Below are 15,132 nucleotides of genomic sequence, written 5' to 3' on the forward strand. Positions count from 1 at the left end.
GCTCGGTGCAGACCTGTTCTCCGCCTGATTGACCACCAGGCATCTCATACTTTGCAGGCCCAGCTCTGCAGCCACTCTGGTATTTTATCATCGGGACATCAAGTTTATTGCCTTGTCCTTTCCGAAACCTGCCCGTCTCCCCATCTGAAAGCTCATGCTGTACTTGCCTCCCTATTCTGCTGCTTCCGGACGCCTCGTAGATGCTCCAGGGGTTCTCAGGGACTGTCCGTGCGGGTTCCACTCTCCCGTCTCACCCGTCATGGATGAGGTCTCTCAGTCCATGATGGAATTCCTCAGAGACAACACCTGAGCCCACGCGGGGCGCTGGGCGCCGTCTCCGTGCTTGGGGTGGCCTTCTCTTTCCCCTTGAAAGTTGGCCTTCCCTTCCCGGCTGTGAGGCTGTGAGGTCACTCTTCTCCTCAGAGAGAGCTCTCCAGCAGGCGTGGCCGGCGACAGATGGTCTGCGGGGACCGCGCTCACCCGGCAGAAAAGGCTGTTTCCTCCACGGGGCGGCCTCGGCTCCCCCTGCCGCTCCTGCTCTGTCCTGATGGCCTCCCCCTCCTCTTGGTGGTGGCCGCTCTGCACCTGAGCCCCTCTGGTCTCCATGTGACTGGACGGGGGGTTCTTTGTTTCCCAGCCCTTTCTTCCTAGCTGAGCCCCTTGCGGCCCGTTCCTTCGGGTCCCTGCCTGAGCGATTCCCGTCTCCTGTGAGCCATAGCGTTCCCTTCCCGGTCTCTGGCCCTGGGCACTCACCCCTCTTGTTTATCGGTGGTTGGAAACCAGTTCTTCTAAAATCCAGGCTGCCCATTTCCTCCCGCCCCTGCCGCCAGCTCTCAGGCCATCGGAGCCCTTCATCCTCAGGTCCCTCCTCTGTCCTTGCCACCACCCAGCAGGTGGTTCTTCCTGGTGTCAGGAGTCTGTCACTACAGGCGAGGTGACATTTTCAGCAGGTCCCGTTTGTTTTCTCCAGGTTAGGCAGTGAGTAGAGTGGAGCTCCCCGCAGGCGTGGACTGGCCTGAGTCCTTATCGCTGTTCCGTGCGGCCCTCCCGTCTGCCCGCACGGGGGCTCCTCCGCAGCCTGATTCGCCTGTGGTGTGGGGGACGCTTTCCCTGCAGGGTGGCTTTGCGTTCTGCCTCTTGTCTTTCCTCCCCTGAATGTTTTCCACTGTAGTCTCCTTTCAGCTTCACGGTTTCCTCCCAAAGGAAACAGAGACGTAGAGGTATATAGCTTTCCGATTGAAAAAGTCATTTTCCTCACCTTCTATCAGGGATGTTTCTTTTGAGGGGAGAAATGATTTTTTTACATCTGTGTAGGTCCTGCTATATATATCATCTGACACCAGCTGATTCCTTCTCTGAGCTTCCGTTTATTTGTACACAAAATAGAGCCAATCTATTTGTTTGAGGGGTTGTTTTAAGACCAAGATGAAATAATGTCCATTAAAAGCACGGTTTAGGCTGACCAGGTGGTGGCACAGGGGATAGAGCATCGAACTGGGACATGGAGGACCCAGGTTCAAAATCCCGAGGTCACCGGCTTGAGCGCAGGCTCATCCGGCTTGAGTGCAGGCTCACTAGCTTGAGTGTAGGATTGCTGGTTTGAGTGTAGGATCATAGACATGACCCCATGGTCGCTGGCTTGAGCCGAAGGTCACTGGCGTGAGCAAGGGGTCACTCAGTCTGCTGTAGCCCCCCGGTCAGAGCACACATGAGAAAGCAATCAATGAGCAACTAAGGTGCCACAACAAAGAATTGATGCTTCTCATCTCTCTCCATTCCTGCCTGTTTATCCCTCTCTCTGACTCTCTTTCTACCCCTGTCACACACAAAAAAGCATGGTTTAGTGCTTACGTGGACTGTTTAGAAGTTAGTAGGCTAGTGCACTGTCCCTCCCCGCAGCGGCAGCGGGGAAACCACAGCTCAAAGTGGAGTCACTTGGTCATGATCACACACTGGTTACCTGAAGTTACTAACCAGGATTGAAACTCGGGGTTCCCACAAACTTCTTACCCTTCTCACTATGCCCCCAGTGCTTTCAGATCCAAATAGACCTCAGATCTAAATATGATCAAGGGTTAAAGAGAGAGACCAGTTCAGGTTCGGTTCCCTGGGAGTTTCTAGATATATAGATATCTATAGTTCTGCCATGCATGGGCTGGTCAATTCCAGGAGATATCTTTCTACCAGTCGTCCTGAGAGCAGGACCCTCAGGAGCCTGCAGCAGAGCTCTGCGCCCCCTGGCAGAAGAGGAGGCGGATGTAGGCTGGTGTCTGTCGGCTCTGCCTTGAGTTCTTCTGGGTCCTGCCAGACAGCAGCCCTTCCTATCTAAGCAAAGACAGGAAATGGCTGTTAACCAAATACCCAGGTGTAAGGTTCACAAGTCATTTCTTAACTCTGACTTTCCAGCAGCCTGCTTAATTTCAAGTTATTAAATTCAAACTGTGACATTTGAACATAAGAATAGAAAAGCTCTTTCCAGACAAATTATGTGCATCCATTAGTGCACGCCCCCTTTCAGCTGTAAACAAATGCGATTTTTACATCCGACCTGACTGTACACTTGGAGAAAATTAATTTTTTGAGTGAACCAAAAGCTGATGGACAGAACCATGATGAGATGGACAGCTTGGCCCTGAATTTTGCTTCAAAGCCAGAGGTGGGAGTCTGATCTCTATGGAATAAGCTTCAGGGTTTAGAGAGGGAAGTAGTAAAAGGGGAGAGTGGTGGGATCGGCCAGCCTGCAGGTCAGCCACGGCCGCTACGACCTTCATCCCGCTGAGCCTGGGGTCTCCTCGTCTGCTGTCTGGGAGTCTCAGCTTCATTCATATGAGGCTTGTGTGGAAGCGTGTGCAGGCCTGGGAGCTGCTGCTCAGATGCCAAAACCCTTCCTCTGGGTCTGTGTGGGATCTCTCGCCCTCCTTACCCAGGTTGGCGCAGGGCCCATAGTAACAACAACGGCAATGCTGGGCACCACTGACTCAGTTCCCCCACCCCCACCGTAAGCCTGACCCTGCACACTGTTAGCTCCAGCCTCTGTTGCTGTCTGGGAAGCAGGTGCTGTCGCCATCTTTGGGATGAAGAATATGAAAAACAGTTACGTAGCAGGTTCAAAGTCACATGGCTAACGCCTACAAAGTTCTGTCTGACTCCCAAATGTGTGCTCTGCACCGCTGTGCCTTGAAGCCTTTACCTCAGGCGGGTGGGGGTGGATGGGGGAGGGGGTGAGGTAGAGAGGGGCCTTGAAAGCAGGGAAGGGGCCTGAGGGACTGGCGTGGGCCTGATTGGGGCTGGGGGAGGCTGGGGTGGAGAGTCACTCCTAAGTCCAGGCCCCTCCTGTTCATTCCAGACCCTGGTGATAAAGAAGGTAAGTCTCTGTGGTCCCCCTCTGGCTTCCACCCTGGACTGTTCTGTGAGCTGTGGCCTGGCCCCTGGCGGGCCGACCCCCACCCTGCTCTCCATAAGAGGGTGGGGTGTGCCTCTGCCCCCTCAGGACAGACACAGGGCAGGTCGGCCTCACCCGGCTTCCTCGGCTCCCGGCAGGAGTGCCTGGTGTGAGTGAGAGCACTCGGGTTGAGTGCCCGACCCAGCTGTCAGTTAACTGCTCGTGTGCATTCCCCTGCAGCAGAGGTTAACTCACCCTCGTGGTTCCCTCGCAGACCAAATGTCACCAGTACTGGCCCGACCCTCCCGATGTCGTGGAACATGGCAGCTTCCACATCCGCTGCCAGTCGGAGGACTGCACCATTGCTTACGTATTCCGGGAAATGCTGGTCACGAACACCGAGGTGAGCAGGGCCCTGGCAGTGAGCGGTCCCGGGAGGGCACGGTGTAGAGGCGGGTGCAGAGCCAGCATCCACTGTGGCCCCGGGCAGAGCTGTTCTTGGTCTGCTCTTCGATTTCACCTGGCAAGCATTTCAGTTAAAGAGACAGAAGTCGAGTTCACAGCGGCTCAATTCACAACAGCCAGCAGGTGCAGACAGCCCATGGCCACAGGCTGGATGAGGGAATTAACTACATGGGGTGTCGTCAGACGGTGGAATATTATTCAGCCTTTAAAAGAAAGGACATTCTGACACATGCTACAACATGGATGAAATGTGAGGACATTATACTAAGGGAAATAAGCCAGACACTAAAGGCCAAATACTGTATGATTCTACTTATCTGACGTCCAGAGGACAGTGGTGGTGCCCGGTGCTGCGGGGCAGAGGGAAGAAAGAGTTCACGTTTAACGGGTAAATAGTGGCGATGGTTGTACAACATTGGGAATGTACTTAACACCACTGAAATGTACACTTAATAATGATGAACTTTGTGTTATATAAATTTTTACCATTACAAAAAAAGAAAAAAGTTACTGTGTGTGGCCTTAATGGCAAGCACTGTAGGAGCAAACAGAAGAACTCCCTGTGGGCAGAGGTGGCCAGCGCTGAACCCGGAGGGTGGGTGTCAGGAGGGTGGGCGGGGTCAGCAAGGGCCCCGCCCAGCTCTGCGCAGTGGGCCACGGAGCAGCAGGGGGCGGAAGCACTCTGGCTGGAGGCCGCAGCGGCGGGGCTGGGTGTTCCTGCCCACCCTCCGGACTGACTGACCAAGGCCATCTGCCCCTTCCGCAGACTGGGGAGGAGCACACTGTGACACACCTCCAGTACGTCGCGTGGCCTGACCACGGTGTGCCCGATGACTCCTCGGACTTCCTGGACTTTGTCAACTACGTGCGGTCCCTGAGGGCGGACGCCGAGCCCGTCTTAGTTCACTGCAGGTACTGTGGCCTGTGGGGTCTGGTGGTTCCTAGTATTCCCACTCCTCGGGGAAGGTTTTTAGAAAGTTAGCAGACATCAGATCCACCCAGATCCCACAAGACTAGCTATGCTCTTGCAGAGCTCTGTTTACTTGATCTCTTGACTGTGTCAAAAGATGGGGAATGTCAGGAAGGTGTCAACTTCCAAGGGCAGCGCAGAGTTGCAAAAGCCCCACCCGCCTCTCCTTCCTGTTCTGAGGCCACTGACCTTCTCGAGAGATGTGAATAGGATGGGGGTTGGAGCTCGCACTGAAAGGTGGGTCCCTGGCCTCACACTGTCTGAGCAGAGGCTTTCTCAGCCACTATGAGCACATGCCCCGTGTGTGCTCCTCTGCGTCAGTGCGGGAACCGGTGAGGAGCTGAGCTGGGCTGGGCTGTGCATGCAGAAACGCCGCTGAGCAAATCCCAAGTGTCTGCCCCTCTCCCCCCAGTGCTGGAATAGGTCGAACTGGTGTCTTGGTCACCATGGAAACAGCCATGTGCCTAATTGAGAGAAACCTGCCCGTTTACCCGCTGGATATTGTCCGGAAAATGCGAGACCAGCGCGCCATGATGGTGCAAACATCAGTGAGTGGAAATCCAACAATAAAAATAGCAACAGTGGCGGACGCTCCCTGAGCATTAGCCCTGGGCCAGGCCTGTGCAAAGGGCTTTGCAGGTCAGGTGGCCGAGGCTTGAGGGGACTGAGTCACTTGGCCACGGCCACAGAGTCTGTCAGGCTGAGCCACTGCATCTGACCTCTGCCTTTTGCTGCCTCCATGGCTTGTCTCCTGCCAGCCACTCGGCCGGGGGGCGGCCCGGGTTGCCTTCTGCATTGTCGACCCCTGGCTCATTATTGGTCCGGAAGTAAGCAAGGTCACCCGAGGGTCTCACCCCTCCCCCCTGTCCTGAGATGAGCCTTCAAGCTCAGTGAACTTTTCACATGGCCGCACTCCTTCCTGGGTGCTCTCTCCCACACATGTCAGGTTCGGGCCCGGCCCAGAGCTGAAGCCCAAAGAGTGTTTTTATCAAATGACTAAGTGTGTGGTGCGATGTCACATTACGGAGCTGACGGCGTCCTTTTCTTTTCCAGAGCCAGTACAAGTTTGTGTGCGAAGCGATTCTTCGTGTTTACGAGGAAGGCTTAGTCTCCGTGCTGGATCCCAGTTAAGACAACTGTGAAAACGTTCATTCCTCTTTCGAAGGGCATCGTCCTTGAGGACAGACCTTCCCTCTGGAAGCAGCAAGTGGACTCTGTAGGCTGTGGTGTGGGAAAGGAAAGGGCACGTCGGAAGCCAGGCACTTTAAATTTCTACGAGAAAGGTATCGTGTACATAGGAACTGTGTAGATGCGTGTGCTGTGATAGCATCGCTGAGGCCCGTCGCTCCCCCGAGGCGATGCAAAAGGGGACCTCCGTGTGGGGCCCGTCCTGATGCCTCCCTACACGTCACCATGATCCTGTAAGCCATCCTTGGGCGACTGAGAGGGGACTCCTGCCGTGCTGTCGACCTCCCAGGAGCAAGAGGGTGTGGCAGCTTTGTATGTAGATGTTGTACAGGACTCAGCGCCCGGCGTTCTGTGCTGGGCAGGGGGTGGGCTCTCCGGCTGAAGGTCAGCTGTACCTTTCCTGCCCTCCCTTCCTTTGTCCCTTCTCCCCGTCCCTGCTGACATTCGTGCTTCTGAGAATCCTGTCCAAAATGCCCCGCTTTCTGCCTGCATTTAGTGACCCCGTTCAGGTCCCCACGCCACGCCTGAACCGGATTAGCAGTGTAGGTTCGGGTGAGTTCTCAGTTGACACTGAGAACGAAGACGCCGGGGGCGGTCTTGGCACCTGCGCATTAGTTGTAGGCGTGGGCGGACGCCACTCGCCTCTGCTGCCCCTGCCCGCTGTGCGCTGTGCTCTCAGCGGCCAAGACTGGAATCGTCGACTACTGACTCTACTACGTGGATTGCTGCTACTTCAGGCTATTACACTTGAAACGTGACGATGTTCTCGAGGGGAGATGGGATGTCATCTAAATATTCAGCATCTTTGGCCCTTCTGAGGAAAGATCTGCTAGCCATTGAACCATGGGACACCCAGCAACTGCAGGGCTGTCCATGGATGTGGGTCTGTGTGTGTGTGTGTGTGTGTGTGTGTGCGCGCGCGCGCGCCCAAGGGTGAGTGCTTCTCAGGATTCCTAACTCTATTCAAATTACAGTGGAGTTTATATAAAGAATGCGTCTCTGTATAGAACAAGTGTGCATTCACCCTCGGTCACAATGGTCTCCATTTCATTTCAAAGGAGAGGATCAGACTATCTGAGTAGAAACACACTTTGATGTTAATTTATTCCAAGTACACCATGATTCGGATTGTCCTTTGTTAATACTGTGTTAAAAAAAATTTTTTTTAATTTGTGACAGGATTGTAGAAAATTATTATTTAAGGAAAATAAATTACAAAAAAAATGCAACTTCAACGTGGTGTGTTTAAATAGCAGTTTTTATGTATCCAGAAGAGAAAGCTAAGGCAGTTTCTTAATGGGATTTATAGAAAAAAAAAGACGCTTTTGTATTAATAGTGCACAGAAGCAAAGCCATTTTGATGTTTAAGCAAACTCTCCACCAACTGAGTCGTGTGCTGGTTGCAGGAAGAATAAAGGCCGTTCTCTCCACACCTGGTCTATTTACTTGTGTGCTTCCCATCTTTTCCCCACCAGTGTTTTACTGCTAAACGGCGGGCTGGGAGGGAGGTGTTCTATAGTGCTGTGACCCTGTCCTGTGGAGCAGGTGACCCCCCGAACCCCATCCTTGTCAGTATTTGGGCCAGGCTAGCAGAAGGAAGCAGGAGAGGAGAGCTAGGCAATAAAATAGGAGAAACAATACCGAGGGCTTGAAGTGGACTATAAGGACCGACTCAGATGCAATCAGTGGGAATTTTCACCAGCTGGAATCTGACACTGTGGGGATGAATTACTTGGGGAAGTTAACCAGTGATGAGCGCAAAAACCCAAATCAGAAGTAGTATCGTATGGTTTTCATAAGAGAGAGTTGCTTTTCTTTTTGTGAGAGAAAATCGCCTTTCTTCTGGAGAGAACAGACACACAAAGGAATATCACACCAGTACCTCTGTTCAGTCTGGAATCAGAAAAAACTCTATCTGCAAAGCGCCGAAGAAGACGGGAAGGCAGGCAAGCCGCTGTAAATTCCAATGCCATCAGGATATTTAGCAAATCATGGCCCTTTGATAAAAAGGCAAGGTCTCCCTGTCTGCTCAAAAGCATGAGACGCTTGTGTTTGCAGATTTGCATTGTTTTTAATCGTTCAATATCATTGCAGAAATGTTGTTATTATCACATAAATTTCCAAGAAGCTTACCAAAGGTTGCCACGAGCCTTTTTCTGCCTTGATGCTGGCCAGTAGTTCAGACCCAGTGTATGTTACCAGGAACAAAATCCAGGAAATACCAGGGACAGGCGAGAGAATTCTCTAAAGGGGTGAAATAATGCGAGGAAATGCTGTAGGTGCTACCAGTTAGATTTTGTAACTCAAGATTTCTGCTTCACCACCTTGTACACTTGAGCAATTATACTTAACAAGCCTTTTTTTTAGTGCTAAGAGAAGAACATCAAAATCAAGGTAAATGTTTTGCCTGGGAAACGTGGCTGGCTGTGAATGGAGAAGACACTCACATCCCACGTTCTGGCACTCCCCGGAAGGTCTGACGCAGAGGCGTCTCTGTGCTGACTTCATCACAATGGGAGATCCCTCCTGGTGTCACCCATTAGAACCTGTACTTGGTGCCTGACCTGTGGTGGCGCAGTGGATAAAGCGTCGACCTGGAAATGCTGAGGTCGCCAGTTCAAAACCCTGGGCTTGCCTGGTAAAGGCACATATGGGAGTTGATGCCTCCAGCTCCTCCCCCCTCTCTCTCTCTCTCTCTCTCTCTCTCTCTCTCTCTCTCTCTCTCCTCTCTCTCCCTCTCTGTCTCTCTCTCTCTCCTCTCTATAAATAAATAAATAAATAAATAAATAAATAAATAAATAAATAAAAGAACCTGTACTTGGTGTTTTGACTTTCCAGAAAAAAATTTTTTTTAACTCGATTTGGTTGGGGGTGGAATGGGGCCGTGGGGGGAGTATGGATCACACACTTGCGCTGGTCTTTAATCCCTACCACAGTAATTTACACCTAGATGCGCTTTTAGACGAGTGTAGAAGGTATTGCTGCCACGCGGACATCTTTTCGTTGCTGAGACGTTATCATTAGAGTGCAGGCGGCAGCCCTCCTCATCCTGCGGAGGCGACAGGGGCAGCATCAGTGGGGAAAGATCGTACTTAGGAGGCAGGCCTTGGGTGTAGACCCAGACTTAGGCAAGACGGGTGGCCCTCAGCCTGTTTCCTCATAAGGAAGAGGGGATGGCTGGGCCGGACCAGATGAGTTTTTTGGTTCTTTCAACGTTTACCATTCTAGGAGTCTATTCCAGAGACTTGAGATTAATCCTAAATTCAAGCTGTGTAGCTTCTGGAGAAAGATGTCTCTCATTTCTGTAACTTGTCCCCAAGAGTTTGTCTCTGAAACTTTGGTGCTGTTGAATACAGAGGCTTGCCACCTCTCTGATTCTTGCCATCCTAAACCAAGAGCAGACTCTATAATAAAGATGGCAAACAATCTCACCTCAGCCTGAGGAACCACATACATGAGATTCTGACGGCCGGTAACTGTCTGCCATCTTTACAGCTCACGTCCTGTCTGGAGCAACAGAGGATCTGTGTTGTGTCATTTCAAAAAGTGTCTTAATTAATCTGCAATATTTTTTCTGTAAATGTGGAATGTTTTTCATTCAAACCTGTTCTGCCAGGGACTCTGCTGAAAACAATTTGATGGATATAAAAACATTCAAGCTATGCAACGCTAGCATTGTGTGTTGACATTCTTATTCTAATCGTTGTCCTGGTTTCTGGAAGTGTTTTCTTATTTTGTTTGCTTTCTTTTCAGCAAATGCTAAGTGTTGGAGGAGAGTGCTCTCCATGCATCTCCACCTGCCATCTGGTCAGGAGCATGGCTGTGCACAGCGCCTGTCTCTGCCTCAACCTTGTGTGGCAAATTCTAGACCAGAATTAGGGTTAGCTCTCAAGACAGCAATAGCTTACATAAAGGAGAAGGTTCTTTACCCTTCCTCTGGCTGGACTCTCAGGGTGACTCCAGGACCCCCAGGTCCTAGGTTCCATCCGACGTGTCACTCTGCCATCCCAGAATGCAGTTTCTACACTGAGGTCCATGATGGCGGCTACAGCCAGGTCCTCGTTACAGCCAGCGGGACGGAGGGCAGTGGGAGGAAAAAGCAAGAGCCCTTGACTCGGCGTCATCTGGATGTGGTACACCCCGTTGATCCAAACTCAGTCACAGGGCCGTACCTACCGCGAGGGAGCCTGGGAAAGGGGGGTTTTATCCCACGAAGCCTGTCTGAAAGGAGTTCTGTTTCTGAGAAACAAGGAAAGAATGCATTTGAGGGGCAAGTAATGGTCCTGCCATAATTCAACCCTTTGGTCGCCTTTCTTGACTCACATAGAGCCCACTCCTCTCCCCAAGGTAAGAAAACCCAAACCCCACCCAGGTAGGCTGTGAAACTAAAGATAAAATCACCTTTGGGTGATCTGTGGTCTCCATCAGCTCTCGGTGGCTTCTGGTGGTCTAGTGGCCTATAAACCCAAGTTATCTCCTGCCAACGTGACACTTACACAGTAGTGAAGTAGCAACAGGCAAACGGCTATTGAAAACTCCTAAGGGGAGAACGGGACACAGTGCTCCCTGTGGCTACCAAAAGCACCGCACAGGAAGAGAGAGGACACCTGGCTGGCCCGCGAGTCCCTCGGAGAGCCGCCTGGCAGCCACTCCGGCTCTCTGGGAGGAACTCCCTGCCCACTGACCTCCCGAGGTGGGACCTGCAGAGGGAGGACTTCTTGGAGACAACACAGCTTTGGCAGCCCACTGGCTCTCTGGGCAGTTTCAAGGGGTCCCCAGGGTTGAGGTTTCTCTGCCCGTAGGACTTCATCAAGCAGCCGCGGCGGAAGATCTGGCCCAGGCTGGCTCTCCGTGCTCTGCTCACGCCTCTCTCAAAGGCCGCCTGAGAAGGAAGCCAGGGTGGGAAGGCACCACCCTTTTTTGTTCGTTTGCCTGTTTGTTTGTTTATATATAGTTCTTTATTTTTTAATTTTGTATTATAGAGTATTTCAAACACATACCAAATTAGACTATGATAATGAACCCTTACGCAACATGACCCGGTTTCAATGGCTAACATTTTGTCGGCCGTGTTTCCTCTCTGCTCCTTTCTTTGCCCCGGAGTGTTTGGGGGCACTTTTCCTCTCTGAGGCAACACCTCCACGTGCTCTTTGGAACTACCTGGTTTGCATTTTCTGGCCGAGGAGTTGGAATGGTTTGCTGCCCCAGCCTGGTTTCCTGCTAAGCTGCCTCTTCAAGGTCACTGCTCGAACAGCTGCAGTGTAGAGAACAGAAGCAGCTGAACAGAAGCATTTCGACGCTTTATAACCTTAATTCTGAGTTCAGGCGACAAACAGTGCCTCCCTCATCGAAGCGGGCCTCCCTCCCCTCTGCCGAGTCGGGCCGGCTCTAGCCCCAATCCATCACACTTTTATAGGACTTGGTGGAAAGCGGCAAGGAACAGCAGCCGTACTTTCTGCACCCTCCCACCGTTCTTTCTATTGCCGTGGCCTCAGTCAGCATGTGGTCTGTCCTCCAAGTTACTGCAGACAACAATTACATCAAATGTTTGGCCGTTATGTAAAAGGCAATTCTATTCCTGCCATCTGTTGGCCTGCCGATTCCACTAAGCCAGTGCTACATGTTAGATGATGTTATTTGCAGCATCTCGCTTTTAGGTATCAAGTTCTGAATCCAAAAACCAAAGTAAAGGCAGCTGGAGCAAACTAGAAGTTTACTTCTCTCTCGGATAAACACAGGACTCCAGAGCTGGTATAGTAGCTGCATGGTCATCGGGACCCATGTTCCTTTCATCTGGTGGCTCCATGATCCTCAGCATACACCTTCCACCTCATAGTCCAAAAATGGCTGCTCTAGCTCCACCCAACACATCCATATTCCAGCTGGAAAGAGGAAATGGGTGAGGGAAAGAATGCTCCTTCCCTTTGAGGATAACCCCAGAAGTTGCATAGATTTGCACACAGCGAGAACTTAAGCAAATGGGTACACCTAGCTGCAAGGGAGTTTAAGAAATACAGCTTTTATTCTGGATGGCACTCTACCTAGCCAACATTGAGGAGTCTTATTATTGAAGGGGAAATGATGATTATGGCACGCTCAGCCTCCCCTGCAGATTTCCTTGACTTCAGATCTGCTGGGGGGCTGATTTACGAGGAGATACGGTTCTCAAGACCCAGCACACAGGAATAAATGCAATTTTGTCATTTAAGCAACACTGATCCACCATCTTGAAGTCTTTTTTATATTAATTTTATTGATTTTAGAAAGAGGAAAGGAGAGAGCAAAAGAGAGACAGGAACATCAACCCATTCCTGCACACACCCGACTGGGGATCGAACCAGCGACCTCTGTGCTTCAGGATGATGCTGTAACCAACCACACTATCTAGCCAGGGCTACCATCTTGAAGTCTAACCCTGACCACTCCTGACGGTATCAGCACCCATCCATTACATACACAAATCACTTGAATAAGTAGCTGATAGCATAAACTTTATCTCTTCTAGAAAACCCAGACCCTAACCATGCCCCACCCCCAAATTCTACAGGTCAGTCTTCATCTATGGCCACCCTTGTATCCTCTGCTGGTTAGTCTCTAAACCAGGGGTCCCCAAACTGCGGCCCCCTGAGGCCATTTATCCAGCCCCCGCTGCACTTCCGGAAGGGGCACCTCTTTCATTGGTGTTCAGTGAGAGGAGCATAGTTCCCATTGAAATACTGGTCAGTTTGTTGATTTAAATTTACTTGTTCTTTATTTTAAATATTTTATTTGTTCCCATTTTGTTTTTTTTACTTTAAAATAAGATATGTGCAGTGTGCATAGGGATTTGTTCATAGTTTTTTTTATAGTCCGGCCCTCCAACGGTCTGAGGGACAGTGAACTGGCCCCCTGTGTAAAAAGTTTGGGGACCCCTGCTCTAAACCTCTGGATTCCTCTCCAGTCAAGAAAGGCTCCAGGATTTCTCCCCAGGGCTCCCAACATCACTGACCAAACCAGAGCCAGGTAAGAAGACCTGTGGCAGAGGTCCAGGGAGAAATAGTGGCAGTGAGGACGAGGTGAGTTGTCTTCACCTAGACATTTAAGAGGAAGAAGTCATGACTGATAATTGATGTGTGTACAGACCAAGGAACCAAGGATGGGGCCAGTTTCTAGGGTGGGCAGCTGGGTGGGTGTTGGTGCCACAGACTAGGAAAACTAGGCATGGGGAAGATGATGAGATTGTTCTTGGGGTCTGAAGTCTAACATTAGGGACACACGTGTAAGCAGTCTGAGGAATGTCATACAGCTATGTCGGAGCTGAAGGTTTATTCTTAAAAATGGTGGAGACATTTCTGGATCCTGAGTACCCCAGTCAGCTACAATAAATGTCTTCTGTGCCATTCTTGTTTACATTATAATCCATTCAAGTCGTTTCTGTAATCAAATCTGGTTCTTAAAATAGCCTGTCTAGAGTGAATGTGCAGTCGTCTTAGTCTGCTCATGCTGCAATAACAGAATGACATAGACTGGGGGCCTAAATTTATTCCTCACAGTTCTAGAGGCTGGAAGTCCAGGATCAGGTGCTGGCAGATTCGGTTCCTGGGGAGAGTTCTCTTCCTGGCTGCAGACAGCCACCTACCTGGGGTAGGTGAGGCATAGAGCCACAGTTTCTTTTGTCTTCCAGAATTGCTCATTTACCACCCTGTGGCAAGCCCAAGATTCTGATTGAACATTAGCTGAAAATAAGCCTCAGAATCTTTAACTGCATCCCTCTAATGCCAAGAAGACAATTGTGAATAAAGGGAGAAAATATCTTTCCCTGCTCCGCAAAAACAGTGGGAGTGCCCCAGGCAAGAATGGTGATACCTCAAATGTGTGCAGTCAGTGGCAATGTCGAAATCACATCTCAGAGCTGGGCCCTGTAGACTCCACTGCCACTGCATGTGAACAGCTGGCACCACTGAGGCCCCTGTGGCCCTGGACACTGGTGAGAGCTGGCCCTGCAGCTACCACCTTCACCAAAACAAACCTATACATTCCCTTCTTCCTGGCAGCTCCGAGCTCTGGGACAGATACTCCGCATTAGCAGAGCCTCGCTCGTGCCCATGCCTAGCTGCAAGGGAGGCTGGAAAAGCAAACAGTCGCTTTTCAGCATCTGTAATGGGAAATGTAGGAGGTGATCTCTGCTTCATGTGGTAGAAGTGTTTCCAAATTTAAAAACTGAGAGGCCAAAACAAATGTCCCTAAACAGTCCACTCCTTTTGCTAGCTGATAGCCTTCCCATACTTCTAATACAGAACAGTGTTGCTGCCTGGACATTGAACAACCATCCCTAATACTACTAAAAATCTGCTCACCCTACCCAAGAGGGGTTGTCAGCTAGAACTATCAGTTACAGCTCATAGCAAATCCTGGATATCAATTCTTTTTCTATTCAGACACCATCCCATCTCCTTTTTCCGTACTCTATGGACTAAATTATATTTGACAACAGTGAGCATAACTTGTAAAACAATTTTAAAAAAGAGGAAAAGAAAATGAGATAAAATGTTTAAGAATGTACATGTACACAGCAAGAAAGGACACAACACAAGCACCTGGCATTGCCTACAAGAGTTCTATCTGGGCTCTGTCCAGAGTGTGAGGTCATTCTGAGCTAGCCCTGTGGGGCTCCGTGAGGGACTTCGCTCTTAGAGTTCACCAAGACCAGGTTGTGAGAGACCTGCCTGGCAGAGGCGGGAGGTGTAGTGAGAACAGGCTTGGTAGCAGTCAAGGCCAGTAAGTCAAGTTTCTAAGCAAAAGACATGCTATTTATAAACTAACCACAAAAACTCAGAAACTTAAAGCAGAAACAACTGGGCGATGCCTAGAAAAATACATTCTAATATAAATATGCAAGTTACAGTCCTTCAGCAGTCCCTTGTTTCCTGTATCAAATCCAGGTTGTCCTCGATAACAAAAAACTCTTAGGAATTCTGTTTTTGTCTGAGGTAGGCATTGTCTAAAAGCATGAAGAGCTGATCCCCCTCTAATGGTGTTAGAAATTAGAGAGTGGTGATGGTTGTACAATATTGTGAATATACTAAACACCATTGAATTGCACACTTTGAAATGGTGACTTATGGTTGTGAAATTCACCTCAATTTTT

General features: G+C 50.3%; 1 protein-coding gene across 14 annotated transcripts in view; it reads left to right on the forward strand.

Moving 5' to 3' along the window:
- PTPN3 (protein tyrosine phosphatase non-receptor type 3) overlaps window positions 1-7,437 on the forward strand; it is a 114,905-nt gene extending 107,468 nt beyond the window's left edge. For all 14 annotated transcript variants that reach the window (XM_066367479.1, XM_066367474.1, XM_066367477.1 and 11 more), the window contains 4 exons: window positions 3,657-3,785; window positions 4,614-4,759; window positions 5,230-5,365; window positions 5,871-7,437. In XM_066367479.1, coding sequence (XP_066223576.1) covers window positions 3,657-3,785; window positions 4,614-4,759; window positions 5,230-5,365; window positions 5,871-5,948 — 489 coding nt within the window. In that variant the 3' untranslated portion in view covers window positions 5,949-7,437. The remainder of the gene's footprint in view (window positions 1-3,656; window positions 3,786-4,613; window positions 4,760-5,229; window positions 5,366-5,870) is intronic.
- Window positions 7,438-15,132: the final 7,695 nt, after the last annotated feature.

The sequence above is a fragment of the Saccopteryx leptura genome, chromosome 2 (genome assembly GCF_036850995.1).
Source record: "Saccopteryx leptura isolate mSacLep1 chromosome 2, mSacLep1_pri_phased_curated, whole genome shotgun sequence".
Lineage (NCBI taxonomy): Eukaryota > Metazoa > Chordata > Mammalia > Chiroptera > Emballonuridae > Saccopteryx > Saccopteryx leptura.